Source organism: Ahaetulla prasina, chromosome 6, assembly GCF_028640845.1.
Source record: "Ahaetulla prasina isolate Xishuangbanna chromosome 6, ASM2864084v1, whole genome shotgun sequence".
Lineage (NCBI taxonomy): Eukaryota > Metazoa > Chordata > Lepidosauria > Squamata > Colubridae > Ahaetulla > Ahaetulla prasina.
The window spans coordinates 7,544,130-7,569,328 of NC_080544.1; the positions used below are offsets into that span (position 1 = coordinate 7,544,130).

At 42.6% G+C, this 25,199-nt stretch overlaps 1 protein-coding gene across 1 annotated transcript in view; it reads right to left on the reverse strand.

Annotated features, from left to right (window-relative positions):
- Positions 1 to 3,632: 3,632 nt before the first annotated feature.
- LOC131200758 (neurotrypsin-like) overlaps positions 3,633 to 25,199 on the reverse strand; it is a 33,816-nt gene continuing 12,249 nt past the window's right edge. The window contains exons 10-14 of the mRNA XM_058187989.1: positions 23,718 to 23,923; positions 22,585 to 22,663; positions 13,302 to 13,424; positions 10,092 to 10,372; positions 3,633 to 4,344 (exon numbers count right to left, since the gene is read on the reverse strand). Coding sequence (XP_058043972.1) covers positions 4,034 to 4,344; positions 10,092 to 10,372; positions 13,302 to 13,424; positions 22,585 to 22,663; positions 23,718 to 23,923 — 1,000 coding nt within the window. The 3' untranslated portion in view covers positions 3,633 to 4,033. The remainder of the gene's footprint in view (positions 4,345 to 10,091; positions 10,373 to 13,301; positions 13,425 to 22,584; positions 22,664 to 23,717; positions 23,924 to 25,199) is intronic.

A 25,199-nucleotide genomic window follows, 5' to 3' on the forward strand; every position in this document is an offset into this window, starting at 1 on the left:
TTCTTAGGAGAAACGTCTTCACCTCCAGGTAAAGCTAAGTTGCATGATGTCTCCTTAGAAAGGGAGTCAGTTTTATACCCACAAACATGGTGACATCCAGCACAAACAGCAATAGATGGGATACTATAGGGCAGTCTCCCTTTGGTGGTGCCTACCCATTCTGTTAAGTCGGGCAGGAATGGCATGCTCTGGATCCCAACTGCATGAAATGACCGTCTGGTGGGATCTAGGAGGAAGGCCTTTTCTGCCATGGGACCTTGGAACATTATCACTCCAGAGATCAGACTTGCCCTATGCCTGCTGGGACCCTGATAATATGAGTGAGCCCCAGGGGTGAAATGCTCCTGGATTGGACTGGATCCTGCGATCCGGTAGCGATCGTGGCTGCTGGTTCGGCGATCCAGTAGTGATGGCGGAGTGAAGCTCTGCCCACCCGCCTGGGTGATATTACTTCCTGGTTTTAACCAGGAAGAATAGAATAGAATTTTTATTGGCCAAGTGTGATTGGACACGCAAGGAATTTGTCTTGGTGCATATGATCTCAGTGTACATAAAAGAAAAGATACCTTCACAAGGTACAACATTTACAAAACAAATGATGGTCATAGGGTACCATTTAACATTTAATGATACAACACTTAATGATAAGCATAGGGTACAAATAAGCAATCAGGAACAATCAATATCAATATAAATCATAAGGATTACCAGCAACGAAGTTACAGTCATACAGTCATAAGTGGAAAGAGATGGGTGATGGGAACGATGAGAAGATTAATAGTAGTGCAGATTTAGTAAATAGTTTGACAGTGTTGAGGGAATTATTTGTTTAGAAGAGTGATGGCCTTCAGGAAAAAACTGTTCTTGTGTCTAGTTGTTCTGGTGTGCAGTGCTCTATAGCATCGTTTTGAGGGTAGTAGTTGAAACAGTTTATGTCCAGGATGCGAGGGGTCTGTAAATATTTTCACGGGCCTCTTCTTGATATGTGCACTATACAGGTCCTCAATGGAAGGCAGGTTGGTAGCAATTATTTTTTCTGCAGTTCTAATTATTCTCTGAAGTCTTGTTGGGTTGCAGAACCAAACCAGACAGTTATAGCAGGAAGTAATGTGTTTTTAAAATTCTGCGCATGTGTAGAAGGTTTTGCGCATGCACAGAAAGTCTGCACACACATGTGATGCGTGTACTTCTGAACCGATAAGGAAGGTAAGTAGGTTTCACTCCTGGTGAGCCCATTTCTTTGCTATATTGGAATGTTGTGAGTGCTCTCTGCTGATATTTTATGCTATTTAGTCATTTACAATTTTGGTTCTGTTTCCATTATTAGTCACCCAGTGTCTCATATATACACACACACACACACACACACACACACACACATTTGTTTTCCAAAGACCTACAAAGACCTACATACATACTTACATACATACATACATACATATATATATGTAGGTCTTTGGTTATTCGGGTTTTCTCCCGCGTAAAATTGGAAGTGTCTTGGCGACGTTTTGACGAAGTCTCATTTGTCATATTCAGGTGGCTTGGAGCAATTGCTCCCAGAAGCACGAAGCTGGAGCCTGGAGATGACGAATGAGACTTCGTCGAAACGTCGCCAAGACACTTCCAATTTTACGCGGGAGAAAACCCGAATAACCAAAGATCTACATACAAACACCCGCGAAAACCTCAGAAAACATATATATATATATATGACTATATATTACACTTAGGCAAGAAAAACCAAAAGTACACATATAGACTGGATGAAACCAGGCTTAATAGCAGTAACTGAAAAGGATCTTGGAGGCTTAGTGGACAACCAATTAAATATGAGCCAAAAGTGCGTGACAATAAAATGCCAATGCAATCCTAAATTGCATTAATGAGGGTATACAATCAACATCAAGGGAGGTACTAATGCCACTTTATAAAGCCTTAGTAAGACCACACCAAGAGTACTACATCCAGTTTTGGTCACCACGCTATAAAAAAGAAGTTGAGACTCTAGAAAGAGTACAGAGAAGAGCAGCCAGGATGATGAGGGGACTGGAGGCCAAGACATATGATGAACAGTTGCAGGAACTGGGCATGGCTAGTCTAGTGAAGAGAAGGACCAGGGGAGACATGATAGCATCCTCCAATATTTGAGGGGCTGTCACAGAGAGGAAGGGGTCAAGCTATTCTCCAAGGCACCTGAAGGCCAGACAAGGAATAATGGATGAAAACTGATTCAACCTAGAAATAAGGAGAAATTTTCAGACAGAATAATCAACCCATGGAACAGAAGTTGCCTTCAGAAGTTGTGGGAGCTTCATCACTGGAAGCTTTCAAGAAGACACTGGGCTGCCATCTGTCGGAACTGGTGTAGGGTTTGCTTGGGCGGGGGGTTGGACTAGATGACCTGCAAGGTCCCTTCCATCTCTGTTAATTTATATCAGACAAGATAGGTAGGAGTGCTCAGGGGCTTAGCAGTCAGAGAAAGAAAATTAGGATGGACCCGCCCTAAAATTAGACTGAAAAGTAGGAGCAAACAGTATAATGCAGTCATAGGTGATAAGACAACAAATCTGATTTGTAAGCTTTGTACAGATTTAAAGAAAATTTACTTCTAGCAATATTATATATTCAGAAATAGAATCATAGCAGAGTTTACAGTCATTTCTATGGCATTTTTGTCCGTAGAATTTATGGCTAAAATTGGAAGTGTCTTGGCGACGTTTGTGAAGTCTCATTTGTCATATTCAGGCTTCAGCTTGGTTTTACTGGGGGCAATTGCTCCCAGAAGCACGAAGCTGAAGCCTGAAGATGACGAATGAGACTTCGTCGAAACGTCGCCAAGACACTTCCAATTTTACGCGGGAGAAAACCCGAATAACCAAAGATCTACATACAAACACCCGCGAAAACCTCAGAAAACATATATATATATATATGACTATATATTACACTTAGGCAAGAAAAACCAAAAGTACACATATAGACTGGATGAAACCAGGCTTAATAGCAGTAACTGAAAGGGATCTTGGAGGCTTAGTGGACAACCAATTAAATATGAGCCAAAAGTGTGCGGCGGCAGCCAAAAAAGCCAATGCAATCCTAAATTGCATTAACGAGGGTATACAATCAACATCAAGGGAGGTACTAATACCACTTTATAAAGCCTTAGTAAGGCCACACCAAGAGTACTACATCCAGTTTTGGTCACCACGCTATAAAAAAGAAGTTGAGACTCTAGAAAGAGTACAGAGAAGAGCAGCCAGGATGATGAGGGGACTGAAGGCCAAGACATATGATGAACAGTTGCAGGAACTGGGCATGGCTAGTCTAGTGAAGAGAAGGACCAGGGGAGACATGATAGCATCCTCCAATATTTGAGGGGCTGTCACAGAGAGGAAGGGGTCAAGCTATTCTCCAAGGCACCTGAAGGCCAGCCAAGGAATAATGGATGAAAACTGATTCAACCTAGAAATAAGGAGAAATTTTCAGACAGAATAATCAACCCATGGAACAGAAGTTGCCTTCAGAAGTTGTGGGAGCTTCATCACTGGAAGCTTTCAAGAAGACACTGGGCTGCCATCTGTCGGAACTGGTGTAGGGTTTGCTTGGATGGGGCATTGGACTAAATGACCTGCAAGGTCCCTTCCATCTCTGTTAATTTATATCAGACAAGATAGGTAGGAGTGCTCAGGGGCTTAGCAGTCAGAGAAAGAAAATTAGGATGGACCCGCCCTAAAATTAGACTGAAAAGTAGGAGCAAACAGTATAATGCAGTCATAGGTGATAAGACAACAAATCTGATTTGTAAGCTTTGTACAGATTTAAAGAAAATTTACTTCTAGCAATATTATATATTCAGAAATAGAATCATAGCAGAGTTTACAGTCATTTCTATGGCATTTTTGTCCGTAGAATTTATGGCTAAAATTGGAAAAGCTATCCAGTACTGACATAATTAAAGATTAAAGCTATGGCTCCTTGCATTTTAAGTCCCACTTCATAAAGCACCATGAATCCATCTTTGGGTTGACTGTTCTCATATTATTTTGGTCACTTTCTTGATCCAAGGCACAAATTTGCTGACCTTCGTATAAACACCAGGGGAATCCTTTTGCCCACACCCGTATCCCCAGGAAGTAATCCCTAGAATTACCCATTGTGTATTTGGCCTTTGACACACCAATGGTCCTCCACTGTCCCCTTGGCAGCTGTCTACCCGGTTGTCAGCAGAAAGGTTTCCAGCACAGAGCATCCGATTAGTAAATTTCTTTCCATAACGAGATTTGCAAACTTTTCTTGGGAGAAGAGGCACGGTTCCCTGGAGTAACATCCTTGAGTATGACCTTCCTGGAAGAATAATCAATATGCATGCAATTCAATACAGGGAACAACAAAATAGACAGAAAAAATGCATTGCGAAGTTAGAATTATAACTTTATGGGATGTTATTATAAATATTATTATTATTATTATTATTATTATTATTATTATTATTATTATTATTATGTGGCTTTTAATGATTGTTCATAATACTTTTTTTAAAAAACAAAGTTCATTTTAATATAATATAATATAACAACAGAGTTGGAAGGGACCTTGGAGGCCTTCTAGTCCAACCCCCTGCCCAGGCAGGAAACCCTACACCATCTCAGTCAGATGGTTATCCAACATTTTCTTAAAAATTTCCAGTGTTGGAGCATTCACAACTTCGGCAGGCAAGTCGTTCCACTTATTGATTGTTCTAACTGTCAGGAAATTTCTCCTTAGTTCTAGGTTGCTTCTCTCCTTGATTAGTTTCCACCCATTGCTTCTTGTTCTACCTTCAGGTGCTTTGGAGAATAGCTTGACTCCTTCTTCTTTGTGGCAACCCCTGAGATATTGGAACACTGCTATCATGTCTCCCCTAGTCCTTCTTTTCATTAAACTAGACATACCGAGTTCCTGCAACCGTTCTTCATATGTTTTATCCTCCAGTCCCCTAATCATCTTTGTTGCTCTTCTCTGCACTCTTTCTAGAGTCTCAACATCTTTTTTACATCGTGGCGACCAAAACTGAATGCCATATTCCAAGTGTGGCCTTACCAAGGCATTATAAAGTGGTATTAACACTTCACTTGTTCTTGATTCTAGCCCTCTGTTTATGCAGCCCAGAACTGTGTTTTGCCTTTTTTAGCAGCTGCTGCACACGGCTGGCTCATATCTCATATTTTGTACTAATAATACTAATAATCTTACTTCACCAATTATTTTCTAATACAGAGGTCCCCAACCCCCAGGCAGCGCAAGCAGCAGGCGAATGTGCATGCACAGCTCCCTTTGTGCAAGTGGCAGGCATTCTCTTGCGCACACGAAGCTCCATTTGTACGATTGGCGGGCGCACCCAACGCTCACACAAATGGAACTTCAGATGTGCGCGCAAGGGCCCACCACTTGCACAAGTGGAGCTGCACATGTACGGTCGCACGGAACCATTTCCTCTCCCCTCCCCTGACAGTCAGCACAGCCAGAAAGGTTGGGGACCGCTGTTTTAATAAATTCAGAAGGAGTTGGTACTTCAGTGATTGTAATTATGGATTTAATTAATAACACTGCTTTATTTTAGGATTAGTTCAGTAGATAAACTAAAACTATCAAAAACGGTTCATGAAATTTATTTTTAAAATTGTCTTACTTCTGGGTATAAAATTATTATAGTGTACTTACAAGTAAGAAGCAGAGTTGGCATGCAATAATTCCTCAAACACTATATTTTATAACTGCCTAGTTTTTGTCTCTACAAGTAGACGTCCTTTAGCAGCTGCCTTGTTTAGTATGTTTGTAGTTACTGTGAGGATGGAAAAATTACTTTGCAACCAATCTTTGTATTTACAACCTTGTCTGTAAAGTAAAAAGGTGAAATAAAATCTTAAGCAGAGTTATGGTTTCACTTAGCAACTGCTTTACTTAACAACCAAGTTTCTGGCCCCACTTGTTGCTAAGCAAGGACTACTTATATTCCAAAAAGGAAAATGTTGAGAGGAGAAAAATTAGGGTAATTGTAGGATTTAGGTAGTAATCTGAGAATTTCTACATGTTTAATATGATAGCATGTCTTATTTTTCCTACTTATGGTGATTTTATTATGGTTTTAGCTTAATTAATATTTCATCTTGGATATTGCATTGTCCACGTTGTATATGTATATGTATATGTACATTAAACATACACACATATCTATCACTTATAATAATACATATAAAATAATAATAAATTGAAAAACATGTATAAATATGTGTGTATATGTGTGTGTATGTGTGTGAAAATGATCTCTATAAAAAGCAGCATTTACTATGCATTCGTTACAAGTGGACTGATAAGAGTCTTTATAAGCGATGTTGAAATTAAACAAAAAAGAGGAGATGTAAACAAAGAGAGAGCGGGAGGAAAAAATATCTTTCTGATAGAGTTTAATCTTTTGTCCTCCCCTCTTGTGGTTAATGTTGAAATAACACTTAAGGACAACAAATCAGCTTGTGGTTTGCGGTTTCAGGGCAGAGAAGTAAACAAAAAGATAAAAGATAAGAGCAAAGGAAAGGAAAGCATTCCTTTTGTTTCACACAGTCATTCACAAAATATAATCATTCAACTCACAGGAGGATTTACAGCCTTCAAACAGAGAGATTCTCCTTCTTTTGCTCCCCTTCGCTCTTTCCCTTGTTTTAGTAATTGCTGCTTAAGGGAAAGTTACAGAGAACATATAAATATGAAGAGGGGGTGACCTAATAGCAGTCTTCCAATATTTGAGGGGCTGTCACAGAGGGGGGGGAACAACCAGGGGTGAAATCCAGCAGGTTCTGACAGGTTCTGGAGAACCGGTAGCGGAAATTTTGAGTAGTTCAGAGAACTGGCAAATACCACCTCTGGCTGGTCCTAGAGTGGGCTGGGAATGGGGATTTTGCAGTATCCTTCCCCTGCAAGACCCACCGAGCCATGCCCACAGAACCAGTAGTAAAAAAATTTGGATTTCATTACTGGGAACAACCCATTCTCTTAACAAACCACTGAAGGAAACAAGAAGCACTGAGTGGAAACCTATCAAGGAAAGATTCAACCTAGAACAGGGGTCTCCAAACTTGGTCCCTTTAAGACTTGTGGACTTCAACTCCCAGAGTTCCTCAGCCAGCTTTGCTGGGAGTTGAAGTCCACAAGTCTTAAAGGGACCAAGGTTGGAGACCCCTGACCTAGAACTAAGGAGAAAGTTAACAGTTCTAATAGTGAGAACAGTTAACCAGTGGAATGGCTTGCTTCAGAAGCCATGAATGTTCCATCAATGGAGATTTTAAAGAAGAGACTGGATAGCCATTGTCTAGGGCAGGGGTCTCCAACCTTGGCAACTTTAAGACTTGTGGACTTCAAGAGTTCCTCAGCCAGCTTTGCTGGCTGGGGGACTCTGGGAATTGAAGTCCACAAGTCTTAAAGTTGCCAAGGTTGGAGACCCCTGGTCTAGGGTCTCCTGCCAGGGCAGGGGGGCTGGACTAGAAGACCTCCAAGGACCCTTCCAAACCCATTATTCGATGTTCTATGTTCTAAATATACCTCCTTAACAACCAACTACTGGAAAGACATACTGAGGAAGAGCAAGGCTAGGGCTTGTAGGCTCCAACTGGATGGGCATCATCACCCCCTCCATTTTGCCAGGTGTGCTTTCACAAACATCCCCCCTAGTCGGTATCTCTAGTATAATGAAGAGAAGGACTAGGGGTGATATGATTGGAGTCATATTGCCGCAGTGGTTAGAATATAGAATTGCAGGCTATCTCTGCCTACTGCCAGGAGTTCGATCTTTACCGGCTCAGGATAATAATAATAATAATAATAATAATAATAATAATAATAATAATAATAATAATAATAATAATAATAACAACAACAACAACAACAACAACAACAACAACAACAACAACAACAACAAAGTTGGAAGGGACCTTGTAGGCCTTTTAGTCCAACCCCCTGCCCAGGCAGGAAAACCCTACACCATCTCAGACAGATGGCTATCCAACATTTTCTTAAAAATTTCCAGAGTTGGAGCATTTACAACTTCTGCAGGCAAGTCGTTCCACTTATTAATTGTTCTAACTGTCAGGAAATTTCTCCTTAGTTCTAAGTTGCTTCTTTCCTTGATCAGTTTCCACCCATTGCTTCTTGTTCTACCCTGAGGTGCTTTGGAGAACAGCCCGACTCCCTCTTCTTTGTGGCAGCCCCTGAGATATTGGAACACAGCTATCATGTCTCCCCTAGTCCTTCTTTTTGTTAAACTAGACATACCCAGTTCCTGCAACCGTTCTTCATATGTTTTAGCCTCCAGTCCCCTAATCATCTTTGTTGCGCTTCTCTGCACTCTTTCTAGAGTCTCAACATCTTTTTTACATCGCGGTGACCAAAACTGAATGCAGTATTAATTTCAGCCTTCCATTTTTCCAAGATCAGAAAAATGAGGGCCCAGATTATTGGGGGCAATATGCTGCCATTTGTAAGTTGCTCAGAGAATGCTGTAAAGCAGGGGTCTCCAACCTTGGCAACTTTAAGACTTGTGGACTTCAACTCCCAGAGTTCCTCAGAGTTCCTTCTTCAACTCTGGGAGTTGAAGTCCACAGATCTTAAAGTTGCCAAGGTTGGAGGCCCCTGCTGTAAAGCACAATGGAGCCGTATACAAGTCGAAGTGCTACCGCACTTCGCTACCGCCACAGTCTTCCAGTCTCCTGCTCAGCAGAGGATTGGACTAAAAGACCTTCAAGGTCCCTTCCAACTCTGTTATTCTGTGATTCTGAGATGATGGCAAATGTGGTACAAGACATCTGGAGATCATCAGAGTAACAGTTGGAAGGGACCTTGATGGTCTTGTAGTTCAACCCCCTCCTCAAACAGGAGACCGTCTATCATTTCAGACAAATGGCTGTTCAATCTCTTCTTAAAAACCTCCAGCGATGGAGTACTTAAAACTTCTGGGGGCAAGTTGTTCTGCTGGTTAATTGTTCTCACTGTCAGGAAATTTCTTCTTAATTCTAGGTTGCTTCTTCTTTCCATCCATTACTTCTTGTCTTGCCTTCTGCTTGTCAGACCCAGAAGATTGATCTGTCATATTTTTTTGTTTGAAATATAACTAGATAACTATATAAACTGGATGGGGCATTTCTGAGTACAGCAGTGAGTCTTTTTATTTTATTTATAATGGGGTTTATTTGTTTTTATTTATTTTAAACCATCCATTTCCCTCATGTGGTTTCCTGTTTACATTCTTTTTAGAAACTACTGGGTGTAAAATATATACATTCATCTATCATATAAATCAGAACTATAGGATAGGGGTCTCCAACCGTGGTCCCTTTAAGAATTGTGGACTTCAACTCCCAGAGTCTGGGAGTTGAAGTCCACAAGTCTTAAAGGGACCAAGGTTGGAGACCCCTGCTTTGCTGGCTGAGGGACTCTGGGAGTTGAAGTCCACAAGTCTTAAAGGGACCAAGGTTGGAGACCCCTGCTTTGCTGGCTGAGGGACTCTGGGAGTTGAAGTCCACAAGTCTTAAAGGGACCGAGGTTGGAGACCCCTGCTTTGCTGGCTGAGGGACTCTGGGAGTTGAAGTCCACAAGTCTTAAAGGGACCGAGGTTGGAGACCCCTGCTTTGCTGGCTGAGGGACTCTGGGAGTTGAAGTCCACAAGTCTTAAAGGGACCGAGGTTGGAGACCCCTGCTATAGGATACATCATGTCATATTTCATACCCATCCTTACGACTGATGAAGTCTTGGGCAGGTTTACAGGCTTACACAGTGACAGTTATTAACTAGGAAAGCTTCTTTAAGTTGAAATGTTTTATACATACAGTAGCTAACCTGGCTGCATTTCTCTCCATTTTAAAAAGCAATGTTATTTAATTTCAAGTTAATTTGACAAAAAGTCACTCTTTTTGTTTTCCATTGATTATTTATTATATACTTGAAACTCTCATTCTGTATGAGGTGGTAAATGCCCTCAAAAGTTTTTCCAAGTTGCAAATAGGGAGGACTAACTATTTATTCTTGGATGCCCCATGTGGAAGTTATGAGGCAGCCCAGCGCTCACCTGTATCTCCCCAGCCTGATATGACGCAAGATTTTCGGTCCACTGCAGCTTTCTGCTTCCCGGCAGGAAGGCAAACTGGAAAGACATGGTGGCTGAAGGAGACACAGTTGTCTTCTTTGCCCCATATCCTGACCAGAGCAATGTCATTATCATTACTGCTCGACTGATAATTTCTATGAAGGAGGATCTTCTCCACCGGCAACTCTCTCTCCGACTCATCTCTCACACCGGTATGGTGGTCTCCCACTCGCAGAAGGTAGCGACGGACGTCTACCCCAAATCTGCACGCAAAAGAGTCACAAGCCAGTTAGTTTTCGATGAAGATGTTTCATGTTTCTTTCAAGTAGAAAGTATCTTTCTTAAGGAGTGTTGAGTCAATTAAAAACATCTCGACTTCCGCTTGGCGCCACCTTTCTCGCTGGGTGCTAATTTATGGCACTCCGCACTGGATATTGTAAAAGCCGGTGTAAATAGCTACGAACTGCTGTTCCCGACTTAATTTTCCCTCTCTGGTTGAGAGAGCAGGGGAAAGAGCAGGGGGGGGGAGAGAGGTAGATTCTCCTAGGGGCTTTGTTTTTCTTATGCAAAGTCCTGAAAGGTCGAATCCCTTTGAATTCCTCTTTATCTCCATTATCCAGTGCGTCTCCTGCAACAGCAGGAAAAGAGGAAGGTGTCCAAGTTCTGCTAACAATTGATTTCTTTTTGTGGATTTCTATAAGCAGGCGGAAGAAGCATGAGTGAACAATTATTGGTTTGCAAGTATTGTTGATTTCCTGACTTCCTCCTTTTTTAAAGAGAGAAAAATTATTATTTTTTCCTTCTCTTAAAATGGCGTTTTAGACTAACTGCAAATAGACCAGCCTTGCTGCGAAATCGAAACTGAATGGAGACTTCATCTTATTGTGTTGGATTCTGGATTGTTGGATTATGTTACGTTGTTTAAGTATTTCATAAGGGGATTTTCAGCAAGAACTTTGCCATGAAGGTTCTTTCAGAAGAATGGATTTGTGACTTTATACAGGATTACACAGAAAGAATGTATTTAATTATTCAAAAATACGAACTGAAACAGGACTTAAATGCAATGGAGGTGATACAAATAAAAATGGATAAATATGAAGATATGATTATGAATAAACAAGTTGATGTAAAGAAGTTTCCTTTAAATAGTTTGGATGAAATGTCAGAATTTGTGCTACAGGAGGCTGTCTCCCGAACTGAAAAAATTTACAGGCTTAATGCTTTTCAAGAATTCTCTCTTTGGATTGATGGAATATATGGTAGTAATTTGTGGATTTTTGAACATAAGGATCTATTAGGCAATATTGTGACTGACTTTTCAAAAGGAGAAATGAAGGAAAGACAGAGATTAATGCATCAAAAAAATGGCAAGAGACAAAAGTATTATCCTTTGAATTATTAACAGACAAAAATATTACTGTCCCTGAAAGACAATATGTGAGGAAGATCTGGAAGAAATGGGTTGATTATATGTTTTATATCTATTATAAAAGACTAGGTATTTGGATTTATACTGGATTTTGACGAGGATGGACTAAATTTGAATAGCTACTGTAATTCTTGGTATTGAAATTTTATAATGTGTTGTATTGTATTTTGAATAGAATATTTTTGAAAGAGTTTATGTAAGAAAGACCTGGGGGGAAAATTATATGGTTATAGAAGCTATAAGGGAGATATTCTTTGAATTGGATTGGATTTTTATGTTTTAGTTGGTTTTAAATACTTTAGGATTAATTTGTTTTATTGATTTACATATTTTGTTATTCTTAATTGTTAATTTATTTATTTATTTATTTTTTTCTTGAAGGATTTTGGTTGTGTTAGGAGGAAGTCAGAGCTAGAAAGGGAAAATTGGAATAATAGTTTTGGGGGAAAATCTTCTTAGCATATGTTTGTTTTATTTTTAACTATACCTTGTGCTTCATCCGGGAAGTCAGGGGGGAGGGGGGGGGGATTAGTGAAGGAGGGGGGTTTGGGGGAAAGGGGAATTTTTGTAAAACGTTTTGAATTTAAAAAAAAAACATCTCCTCTGCCATCCTACAGACATGAAATATAATCATATATTACTTTACTCTCTTTAGGCAGATACTTTAGGTCAGGGGTCTCCAACCTTGGTCCCTTTAAGACTTGTGGACTCTGTGAATTGAAGTCCACAAGTCTTAAAAGAGCCAAGTTTGCAGACCCCTGCTGTATGGCATTAGGGCAGGTAACAGTAACAGAGTGGAAGGGGCCTTGGAGGTCATCTAGTCCAACCCCCTGCTCACGCAGGAGACCTGTACTAGGGATTTGAACCGCCAAACTACCGACCTTTCCGATCAACAAGCTCAGTGTCTTAGCCACTGAGCCACCTAGTCAGGCTAAGTCATGGGGGAGAGGGGAGGGGAGATGAAGCAGGAGGAACCCCTAGTTCAGGTAGTGTCTCTACTATGAGTCTTTACATGTCAGGAGGGAAAGAGTGGAGGAATGATTTGACTGCACCATTCATGAGAAGCCAGTAGGAGCTGGGAAGATCCATTCTCCATCAATATGCCTCATTAATTGGGTCACCTCCAATGTGTAACACAATATGCAAATATTATGCTGCTTCTGAAAAAAGTAAAATATTGTGTAAAATATTGACACAATTTGAGTTTACAGAAACTCAAAGTCCACTATCAGTTATAAGCTGCCCATAAAAATAAGGTGCTGGAGAAGACTCCTGCGAGTCCCTTGGACTGCAAGGCGAACAAACCAGTCAGTCCTAGAGGAGATCAACCCTGACTGCTCTTTAGAAGGCCAGATCCTGAAGAGGAAACTGAAATACTTTGGCCACCTAATGAGAAGGAAGGACTCACTGGAGAAGAGCCTAATGCTGGGAAAGATTGAGGGCAAAAGAAGAAGGGGACGGCAGAGAACGAGGTGGCTGGATGGAGTCACTGAAGCAGTAGGTATGAGTTTAAATGGACTCCAGAGGATGGTAGAGACAGGAAGGCCTGGAGGAACGTTGTCCATGGGGTCACGATGAGTTGGATGCGACTTTGCAACTAACAACAACAAAAATAAGGATATAGTATGAGATGACCTTCAAAGATGGTTAGCCATTTATCCTCAAGTTGAATTTAGGGAGACATGGAGAAGTTTTCTTTGACATGTTCACAAACCATGATTTAATTTTTTTCTGACTAACAATGTCTGGCTATACTTGACCTTTTGAAGCAATGTGCTGCTGTCATCACCCAACAACTGCTGATAAGTGTCGCACCGCACAACAAACGAGCATCTTTGTGAATCCCCTTCAGACGCAAGGAGACCTGCCATGGCCAACTTCCCCTGGAAGAGAAAAGCAATGAAGACACAGCAAAGGCAAAACACTGGCTTGGATTTTCATGTGGCGGTTTCGTGTTACTCGTTGTTGTGCCTCGCCCGCCCCCCTCTCCGCAGCCGGGCCCCTCCCATCTCCTGCTATCTCAGCCAGAGACTGATAGTGCAGACGAATGGCCTGGCATGCCTCCAGCCCCCAGTCCTGGCACCATGCCCGGACAGACTGAGCAAGACGAATGGCCTGGCATGCCTCCAGCCCCCATCCTGGCACCATGCCCGGACAGACTGAGCAAATAAACCTCCCCCCACCCCCCAGTATGTGAGCATGATGAGCATGAAGCCAGTCACGAGCTAGAATTGCCGGCAGCTGGGCAGGCAGACGAAGGGTGGACAGATCCCCGCTTCCGGAGAATGGAGAGGCGACGTCAGCAAAAGGAAGGGAGGGGCAGGCCTGGATAAGTGCTGACTTATCCAGGCCTATATAACGGATCTGCTTTTTGGCATTCCTTGAGTCAAGCAAAGTCTCATCTGGTTTGCTGAAGTCACACCTTGGATTCCTGCCTGCCCTGAGAACTCTGACAGGACTTTGGCAAAGCTGCAGAGGCTTCGTGGCCACGCTTGATACAGACTTCCCAGACCCGGCCGTCAGAGGAGGAGTGGGACACTTCACTCGTCTACCCAGCCTCTGTTGATTTATATAGCTTATTAAACAAACTGCTTTGTGGAGGCTAGCGTCATTCTTTCCTAGAACAGAATAAAATGATTCCAAGCCGCCTTGCATATCAGAATTCCTCAGGAAAGTGAAAGAACAACATGTCTAAATGCTGTATCGTAATGTGCCCAGCTTGTCAACAAGTACCGGTAGGTGTTTGGAACTCATCAAAATATCTACTTCCCATCTCTGTCCATATTTCATAGACCAGGGGTCTCTAACCTTGGTCCCTTTAAGACTTGTGGACTTCAACTCCCAGAGTTGAAGCAAAGCTGGCTGAGGGACTCTGAGAGTTGAAGTCCACAAGTCTTAAAGGGACCAAGGTTAAAAACCACTGTCCAACATTAATTGACTTCCTGGCAACTAACGATCTTGTCTTTGGGTACTAAATGCACCTTTGCTCATTATTCTATTCCCCCCCTTGAAAATAAACGAATGAAAATTCCAAACGGGCTGCCATCTCATTTCAGACTCAAGTTATCTACTTTTGATGAGCAGTAGATAAAATTGCAAACTCCTGCTCTGGGGTTTAATGTTTCCTGGCTGAGCCAATCTGCAAACGGTTGGGAGGAGGCATTTTGTCAGATGAGCGTAGCCGTCGGCTTTCATGAGTTGCAATTTTGACTTTCAAAAGCTGCGCTTTTAACCTAAATTGCACACTGACCTTTCCAAAATGCACTTTTGCATTTGAGAAGAAAATGGCATGCTTCTCTTCTCATAACTCTGCCCGTGAGCACCATCCTGGGGTGAAATGTAAAATTTCTTACTACTGGTTCTGTGGGCGTGGCTTGGTGGGGATGGGGGTAATGCGACTGAGTGGGCGTGGCCAACTTTTTTTTTTTGCTTTTAAAAGCCTTTTTTCTACAACCTCTTGGGCTAAAGAGGTTGTAAAAAATGCTTTTAAAAGGTTCTGGCGATCAGGCAACTCAGCTGGGATCGCTAGAGGAGCCTTTTAAAAGCTTTTTTTTAAACAACCTCTTCGGTGGAAGAGGTTGTAGAAAAATTGCTTTTAAAGGGTTCTGACAATCCCAGCTGAGCTGCGCGATCATCAGAGCCTTTTTTTAATTTTTAAAAGCATTTTTTCTACAACCTCTTCAGTCAAAGAGGCTGTAAAAAATGCTTTTAAAGGGTTCTGACAATCCCAGCTGAGCCGTGCGATCATCAGAGCCTTTTTTTTTTTACTTTAAAAAGCATTTTTTCGGCCGAAGAAAAAATGGTTTTAAAAGTTAAAAAAAACAACTGATGATTGCATGGCTCAGGTGGGACGGGGGAGGGGCAGGGATTTTTGCTACCGGTTCTCTGAACCACCCACCACCACCACAACCGGATCGGGCAATCCGGTCCGAACCAGGAGCATTTCACTATACTGTGTTGGGATATCAAAAGTGTAATTTACGTTAAAGTGCAACTTAGAGAAGGCAATTTGGGATGGTCAAAAGTACAATTTAGGTTAAAAAGGCAGCTTCTGAAGGTCAAAATTGCAATTGGGGAAAGTCAAAAGTGCATCTTAAGGTCAGAGGTGCCCCTGTAGGCAGGGTGCGAGGCAAATACATATGAATGAAAGAAGAGCAACAGCAGCGGTTCTCAACCTGTGGGTCGCAACCCTGTTGGGGGTCAAATGACGATCTGCCAGGGGTCGCCTAAGACCATCAGAAATATGGGAAGTATACTTGCGAGTCGAAGAATCGCGCTCCAATGATTGACTCCACAAGCCAGCTGCAGGCTCTTCAAATCGCCAATCGAATTCGGCTTCAGGCGCGATGAATTAAAAAAGAGAGAAATCTTTGCTCTGATGTCTCCCTCTCAAGCCAGCTGCAATCACTCCCAATCGCTAGCCTAATCTGGCTTCAGGCGCGATAAACTTAATAGGGGAGGAGTCTCCGCTTTAATGCCTCCGTCCTCAAGGCAATCGCAAGCAGTTCAGATCGCTAGCCAAGACGGCTTCAGGCGTGATAAATTCAAAACGAAAATAATTTTATGGTTGGGGTCACATAGCGGGGAATTGTATTAAAGAGGTCGCAGAATTATAAAGGTTGAGAACCACTGGGCAACAGGGTCCAGCCAACTTGTCACAGCCTGTCAGTTCTATTTTAATGTAATGGTGTATTTTCATGGCACCACACAGGGCAGCAACAGAAATCCAGGAAAAGTTGTGACTTCTTTAAGGAGTTAGAGCTCATCTATGTTCCCCACAAAGGTTTTTTTTTCCTAAGTGCACATTAGTGGAGTATTTTGTGACCTAACCCACATCTAAAACTCTATCCTCCTATTCACTCTATCCTCCTATTCACAAAGTTTGCATTTTGAATTGTAAAGTAGATTGGTCAGTTTCCTGCCTGACCAATCTTTGATTTGTTTATTCAGCAGGTCTGCTCCAAAACCTTTCCAAAGCCGAGGTTTATTTTTTAAATTTATTTTTAGCACTTCAAGGTACTAAAACGAAGTTTCAAAGTAGTTTATAAGATTTTTGGCAAAACAATTGTTTACCATGGGGAAAAAAAACATTAACATGGAAATACATGCACATTCAATTCTTTATGTGGGGGTCCTGCTTGTAAAAGTGTAAAATCACTTTTAAGCTATGCTAGTCGTCTGATCTTTCCATGTAGCTTCCTGGCAACAATAGGAAGGCGATTTTCTATTGCCTTGTACAGGAAAACCAGGTGCTTGGTCCACAAAAGAAATATCAGTGATCAACTTGAAGAAGCGGAGTAGACCAAGGAGGCAGCAGGGGCACTTTGTCTGCTTCAGAGAAACCTGCACAAAACCTTCACAAAATTATTGCTGTTCTAATGGTAGCCAGAGCATTTACAGTATATAACTCCTACCCTCAAAACGACGCTACAGAGCACTGCACGCTAGAACAACTAGACACAAGAACAGTTTTTTCCCGAAGGCCATCACTCTGCTAAACAAATAATTCCCTCAACACTGTCAAACCATTTACTAAATCTGCACTACTAATAATCTTTTCATCGTTCCCATCACCAATCTCTTTCCACTTATGACTGTATGACTGTAACTTTGTTGCTGACAATCCTTATGATTTATATTGATATATTGACCATCAATTGTGTTGTAAATGTTGTACCTTGATGAAGGTATCTTTTCTTTTATGTACACTGAGAGCATCTGCACCAAGACAAATTCCTTGTGTGTCCAATCACACTTGGCCAATAAAATTCTATTCTATTCTATTCTATTCTATTCTATTCTATTCTATTCTATTCTATTCTATTCTATTCTATTCTATTCTATTCTATTCTATTCTATTCTAATGTATTTATGCTTCTACTGATTCCTTGAGATTTGAACAGTCTTTTCAGGTGGTGGTGAATGGACTATTTAATATTGGCTCTGGTAGGCTTGTTGTAGTAGCCATGAAGTGTTTTGGTGACAACTCTATTTACTGTACACAAAAGTCCTTTTTTTTTATCCAAAAAGTTTTTATTGGTCAAAAAAGGTTTATACAAATACATATCAGGTATGGTAAATTTTCATTTTTCTTATACAAGATAAGAATTTTACTCAAAATTTTAAACACATACAACAGCCATATGGCAAGCAGGTGATACGAAGTAGCTAAGTTTATCAATCTTACATACGCAATAAAGAAGGGTCAAGAATAATCAGAATATCATACAAAGGAGAATAAGGAAAACCAACACAATACCAAATATCATTGTCACTTCCTAGTTTTGGATCTCAGAACTCTGGGTTCAGCCTGACCCAACTCCAGGGCGCAACAGCGGCAGCCGCCTCCTCCCATGGTCTATAACCTCCCCTTCTTCAACTCCTGGGTCATCTAATTCCAGGAGGGCTTTGTGTTCCTCCACGTAGGCCGCAGCCTCCGCAATTGTACTAATTTTTTTCGTAATGCCCTCCCGGAAAATCATCAATCCCTCTGGCATCAGCCATCTGAAGCCTACTCCCTTCTGGTACAATTTGCTTGACAAAAAGTAATATTTCTTTCTCATTTCACGTACCTGTCTGGGAATCTGCCTCAGAATGGCTATCTCCCTGCCCCTATAAGTCAGTGCCCCACTCCTATGTTTTCTAAGAATTTCATCTCTCGCCTCTTCTCACAAATTTGACATGAACCTCTCTAGGAACTGCATGCGTGCGTGCATATTTTGAATTAACTCTATAAGCTCGATCCACATCCCAATTCATAAAGTCAACACCTCTCCCAAGAAATTCTCCCAACAGTTTAGTCACAACATCTCTCAAGTCTTCTTGGTCCACTTCTTCCAGATTTTGAAACCTAAGGAAATAAGACATTTTATCCATCTGTAGTCCAAGCACAGCATTGCCTGTCGTCTCCTCTCTTTCTGCACTGCCCGCATCTCTCCCTCAGACCTTCCACTTTCTGCTTGTTTTCTGCTGAGACTTGTTGAGTGTCCTTTAAATCCTTTTGGATAGTCACAATTTCTGCTCTTATTTCATCCAGTTTCTTGTCCATATTAGATAACTTTTCCAAAATTCTCTCCATTTCTCCAGCAGTTGGTCTCTGACCTTTTGCCATTTAAAAAATTTTTTAAAATCCTCAGGCAAGCACAGTATCCTTGTAATTTCCTCCGGATCCACCAGGGGGCACTCACAGGAGCAACGAGTCCAGAGTACAGTTAGTCAACCAGGAAGCCGAAGGAAGTGATGTCATCAATATTCTCATAGTGAAGGGGAAAGCGGGACGCCACCATTGTTCCCCAGAGGGAGGGGGGGCCTCAAACCCTCCCTCCTAAATTTCTCCATCACCTCTTCTCTCCAGAGCTCCACAAAACCGGTAATCTTGTTATTTTAAGTTCTCCTCTCTCCAAAGTGATTCGTGCTCCTTCCAGTCGCAGGGAGAAAACCCCCGCACTCCGGAGCACTCCACTCACATTTGCCGATATCTCCTTCCTTCTCCCTTCCTCAATTCTTCTCCGTTCCTGTTCGCCACCAGGCTGCTGCAATTATAAATCCAAAGCCCGGTGTCACGGGCACAGCGGCAAGCGGCGACCAAAATAATGGCGCGGCCTGTGGCCTCGAACCCCTCCGAGCCTAGGGCCGCGCCAGCATCGGTCCCCCCAGTCCTGTATGTCGGCTGGGAGACCCCTGGCGAGCCGTCCGTGCGGCAGGTGTCCTTTTCGGAACACCTGGCCCCTAAGGGCCTCGGAGGCGGCCGGATTCGGACACTGGAGGCAGGAGAGGCACCTCCAGATGTCCGTTGCCGCCGGATACCGGAAGTCGTCTCCGTACACAAAAGTCCTTGATTCATCTTCTATGTCCAGAGTACTATCTGATCCAGTAATCAAAGTATATAAATAAATACAATTGACCGAGTGCAAAAATATTTTACAAGAAGAGTTCTTCATTCCTTTGAATACAATAAAATACCTTATACCACCAGACTAGAAATACTGGGTTTAGAAAATTTAGAACTCCGCCGCCTTTGATATGAACTGAGTTTAACTCATAGAATAATCTGCTACAATGTCCTTCCTGTTGAAGACTACTTCAGCTTCAATCGCAACATTACACGAGCACACAATAGATTTAAGCTTAATGTGAACCGCTCCAATCTTGACTGCAGAAAATATGACTTCAGTAACAGAGTTGTTAATGCCTGGAATGCACTACCTGACTCTGTGGTCTCTTCCCAAAATCCCCAAAGCTTTAACCAAAGACTATCTACTATTGACCTCACCCAGTTCCTGCAACCGTTCATCGTATGTTTTAGCCTCCAGCCCCCTCATCATCCTGGTTGCTCTTCTCTGCACTTTTTCTAGGATCTCAGCATCTTTTTTATAGTGTAGTGACCAAAACTGGATGCAGTACTCTAGGTGTAGTCTTACTAGGGCTTTATAGAGTGGTATTAGTACCACCCTTGATCTTGATTGTATCCCTCTGTTAACGCAATTTAGGATTGCATTGGCTTTTTTGGCTGCCGCCACACACTGTTGGCCCATATTTAATTGGTTGTCCACTAAGACTCCAAGATCCCTTTCACAGTTCCTGCTATTACACCTGGTTTCACACAGTCTATATGTGTAGTTTGGTTTTTCTTGCCTAAGTGTAAGACTTTTGGAACATTTCTTAATACAGCTTTGTTGAAGCCCAGGACTACCCTTAAATATAACTTGAGTCTTTTAGTTAATGCTGAATGCATGATCAAGCCTGCAACTAGTACAATCAAGGGGCATGGAATAAAAGTGAGTTGAAAGAACATATATTGGCTATTTCTTTGTTTTGGCATTGTTTCCAATTCTTCTTAACGTTTATTCTGCACTCAGTTATCTCACTTGAAGTGCATCAGGGCATGAAGCAATAAAGGCTTTGCTTATTAGCTAATTCGTTGCAGAGCCTGACATTGATTGGGGGTTGAGAGGTCTGGCTTAAAGTCACCCAACTTCCTTTTGTGCTTATGGGAGGACTAGAACCTGGGTCTCCTCGCTCCTAGTCCAGCCCCTTAGCCACTACAACATGCCAGCTCAGACCTAAGGCATGTGTTGAGGACAGTAGTGGGCTCTACTTACCTTTGCTACCAGTTTGGAATCAACGCTTCACTTCGCTCACGTACAGCACTTCTGCGCATGCACAGAGCATCCGTGATGACGTCAGGGCAGGTGGGCAGAGCCTTCCACCGCCGCCACTACCGGTTCTCCCGAACTGGGGCAAACCAGTAGAAACCCAACACTGGTTGAGGATCTCAAAGTATGTTTCATGAGTAGCAAAGGAGAAAGACCTGTGAGGTCCTTGGTGCTCTTTGAGCGTGATTGTTTTCTTGCAGATGTTTCATTACCAAACTAGGTAATATCATCAGCACTGATGCTGTTGCCTAGTCTGGTAATGAAATGTCTTCAAGAAAACCATCAAGTTTAAAGAGCACCAAATACCCTCTTCCATAAGAGGAGGACCTGTTTGCTCTAGGGCTCCACTGATAGAACATCCTCCCCACAGAAATATTGCTAACATGAACTTTAATGTGTACTCTGGAGCTATGTGAATGCTTTTTCAGTTGCTCAAGGTTTTTAACACAGGGTCTCCAACCTTGGTCCCTTTAAGACTTGCGGACTTCAACTCCCAAAGTCCCTCAGCCAGCAAAGCAGGGATCTCCAACCTTGGTCCCTTTCAGATTTGTGGACTTCAACTCCCAGAGTCCCTCAGCCAGCAAAGCAGGGGTCTCCAACCTTGGTCCCTTTCAGATTTGTGGACTTCAACTCCCAGAGTCCCTCAGCCAGCAAAGCAGGGGTCTCCAACCTTGGTCCCTTTAAGACCTGTGGACTTCAACTCCCAGAGTCCCTCAGCCAGCAAAGCAGAGGTCTCCAACCTTGGTCCCTTTCAGATTTGTGGACTTCAACTCCCAGAGTCCCTCAGCCAGCAAAGCAGGGATCTCCAACCTTGGTCCCTTTAAGATTTGTGGACTTCAACTCCCAGAGTTCCTCAGCCAGAAAAGCAGGGGTCTCCAACCTTGGTCCCTTTAAGACTTGTGGACTTCAACTCCCAGAGTCCCTCAGCCAGCAAAGCAGGGGTCTCCAACCTTGGTCTCTTTAAGACTTGTGGACTTCAACTCCCAGAGTCCCTCAGCTAGCAAAGCAGGGGTCTCCAACCTTGGTCCCTTTAAGACTTGTGGACTTCAACTCCCAGAGTTCCTCAGCCAGCTTTGGCTCTGGGAGCCAAAAGAACTCTGGGAGTTGAAGTCCACAAGTCTTAAAAGAGCCAAGTTTACATACCCCTGGCTTAGCCAATGCCCCAAGGAAATGATGTCAACCTGTGGGAAGGTTTGAAATGTAAGCCACTTTAGCAAAATTTCCTTTGAAGGATGAGATTATGTTTATTTTAAATAAATTAAACAAATTTAATAGATGGAGACCAAGAAATCCTTCTTCTATCTACTTTTTCCAACCTCGGAGGAATGAACAGTCTGTTTCCAACTGGGGCTTTTTATGTATTTAAAAAAAATTGATGATCCAAAGTGGGCCGATGTGGCTCAGGCTGTAAGAAGCCTGTTATTAAACACAGCTGCCTGCAATTACTGCAGGTTCAAGCCCCACCAGGCCCAAGGTTGACTCAGCCTTCCATCCTTTATAAGGTAGGTAAAATGAGGACCCAGATTGTTGGGGGCAATAAGTTGAGACTATTGCCTTACACAATGTAAGCCGCCCTGAGTCTTCGGAGAAGGGTGGGATATAAATGTAAATTTAAAAAAAAAGTGAGTCTATGTTCCTGTTCACCCAAGGAGTAGAGGCACTGATATCTTACCAGCAGAACTGGTAAGGTGGCAGCTGTGAATATTACACTATTCTGCCATTTGGAGAACATAATTCTTAACAAGATATGCTTTTAAGAGTTTCCCCCAGCTAGATACCTTTCAGAAAAAGCTAGTGTACCATGTTATATAAATATTTGAAGTCTGCTAGAAGTAAACAGGTGAAAATGTCTTGACAACAGTTTGTTGATAGGAAGCAAGCAGGGTACCTGGAGGATTTGTTTCCACCAATTATCCTTCTGTTGCGGTGCTGAATCAAGCGAAGACCACAAAGACCAATATCAGAACCTGCCAAGAAAGTCAAAATGATTAGGTTCCTTCCCTCCATGTAGATCAAGGGTGTCAAACTGGCTGCTCATGGGCCAGAAGCATCACACACAAGTCATGTCCACCCCAGTTCCGCAAAGGGGAAAAACGTCACAAAATGTCACATGATGGCAACATGATGTTGCGAGTTTGATACGGGTGACCTAGATCAGGGGTCTCCAACCTTGGTCCTTTTAAGACTTGTGGACTTCAACTCCCAGAGCTTTGCTGGCTGAGGGACTCTGGGAGTTGAAGTCCATAAGTCTTAAAGGGATCAAGGTTGGAGACCCCTGATCTAGATGAAGTACCATTAAGGATTATTTGTTGAGTGTGGGTTGCCAGCCAGTTATAAATATATCTGGTGGTGATGCTATCCATCTCACATTTTTTTAGCTTACCAAGTAGTAGGTTGTGGTCTACTTTGTCAAATGCCTGCATTTTGCTGGTCTACTAATTTAGTCACTTTGTCAAAGAGTGAAATAAGATTTGTTTGGCATGATCTGTTTTAACAAATCCGTGTTGGCTTTTGGTTACAACTCTGCTTGCTATTTGCAGTTTTGTTGCTTGATTATCTTTTCCAAGATCTTCCCAGGTATTGATGTCTGTAGTTTTCTGGAACTGTTTCCACTCCCACCCCCCTCCGTTTTTTTTAATGTTTTTTTTTTGAAGGAAAAAAAATTAAAAACTTTTTTTAAAATGGAACTGAATTTGATGCCTTCCACAAGCTAAGCCTGTTCTGAAACCCACTGAATTCTGAAGTTCAACAAAACTGGAAAAATGAATTTTGCATTCTCTTGGCAGAGAATAATCCCATGGCCAAGTAACTTACATGCTTGTTTTTTATTGACAAGAGTTGGGGCCCACAGAGGCTGAAGATCAAAATCAAAGAATATGGAGTGGATCTTCTTTCTTTACATATTGCTTTCCTACCACAATTGGGCCTTTATATGCCTGTTAGCCTGTTAGTTGCAGCAACTCAACATGAATTTCTGGAAACCCAGTTTTCTGCCCAAGAAGCCAAGACTAAGGGACTTACCATCGTTCCTTATAAACTGGCTCTCCTTTCTCATGTAGTCACATATCACACCTGCACTTTTCTTCTGCCTGCAGTTGTGTTGATCACTTTGATATATGATGCACTCTGCCAAGGTACGCTCAGTGCCAGAGCATTCCACGTGGTCCAGGTGGATGGGTACACGCCGTGCGTTTGAATAAGGCCTATGGATGGCGACTGCAGTACCACTGGAAGGAGAGACTTGCTTAAATTAACCAGGCAGGAAGTCACTACAGGTAGCAGCATGTACAGAACCAGACTAGGTTTTATTTCAAGTCTGGAACAAAGATCAGCTACCAGAGGTTCTGCTGATCTGTCCTTGTTCTGTCCCCCCTCGCCTCTGTCCGAGCGATGGCTTAATTAGCCAGCACTATCAGCTCTGGCAGCAAACTAGCGAGCGTCTGACAAGTGACTCTGTTATCTCCTTTGAGGCCGATGAGTCACCCAGGAACAAACAGTACTTCAGCTCTTAATTAAGCAGTTGATTTTGCCTGCTACGAAGAGGCATAGCAGCCCTCACTGGTTTTATATCCTGTGGGGTGTGGCTCCATGATTCAGCACTTCTTAGGCCTGCCCCACCCCTGCTTCTGTTGTTCCCGCCTCTCCTGCCTACGAAACCTAGGGTCCATCCAGGCCTGATTGCCATCAGATGGGTCTGAAGGCGTGGCCTGTGGGGGAGAAGAGTCAGGGGACGGAGCCCTTGTTATCTCCTCCACCTGGCCTGCCTCTGGCTCCTGGAGCTGAGCCAGGGGAGCCGGTGCTCCTGAGGTAAGTCCTGATGGCCCTTCCCCTCACTTTCCAAGTCACTTTCTGGCAGGGGGCCCGGCTCGGGGGGCCGCAGACACAACAGTCCTGGATAAGCCACAGTTTGGCAGAATTGAAACCCAAAATGCTTTGCTTCGCTTGCTTTTTGATTTCAGACTAAAAAAAAACCCAACCTGCATAGAACAAAATTATTCAGAAGCACTGCTTGAGAAATCTGTGCTCAGATTGAAACATATTGTGGGTGTTTTGTCCACTGCATAGAACAGAATAGGACTACAGGTAGTCCTTAACTTACAATCATTTGTTTAGTGACTGTTTGAGGTTACAATGGCATTGAAAAAGGGACTTGTGATTGTTCTTCAACATCCCTGTGGTCACATGAATAAAATTCGGACGCTTGGCAACTGGCTCCTATTTGTGGACCGTTGCAGTGTCCCGGGGTCGTGGGGTCCCCTTTTGTGGCCCCATCGACAAGCAAAGTCAACGGGGGAGCCAGATTCATTCAACAACCACATTACTAACTTAACAACTGCAATTATTTGCTTAATAATGGTGGCAAGAAATCGGGCAAAACTCCCTTAACAACTGTCTTGCGTAACATAAATTTTGGGCTCAATTGCGGTCATAAGTCTAGCGCTACCTGTATTTTTCCAAGGCAGGACTGGGTGAAGGAAAAATCCAAGACCTCTCCAGGTCTAG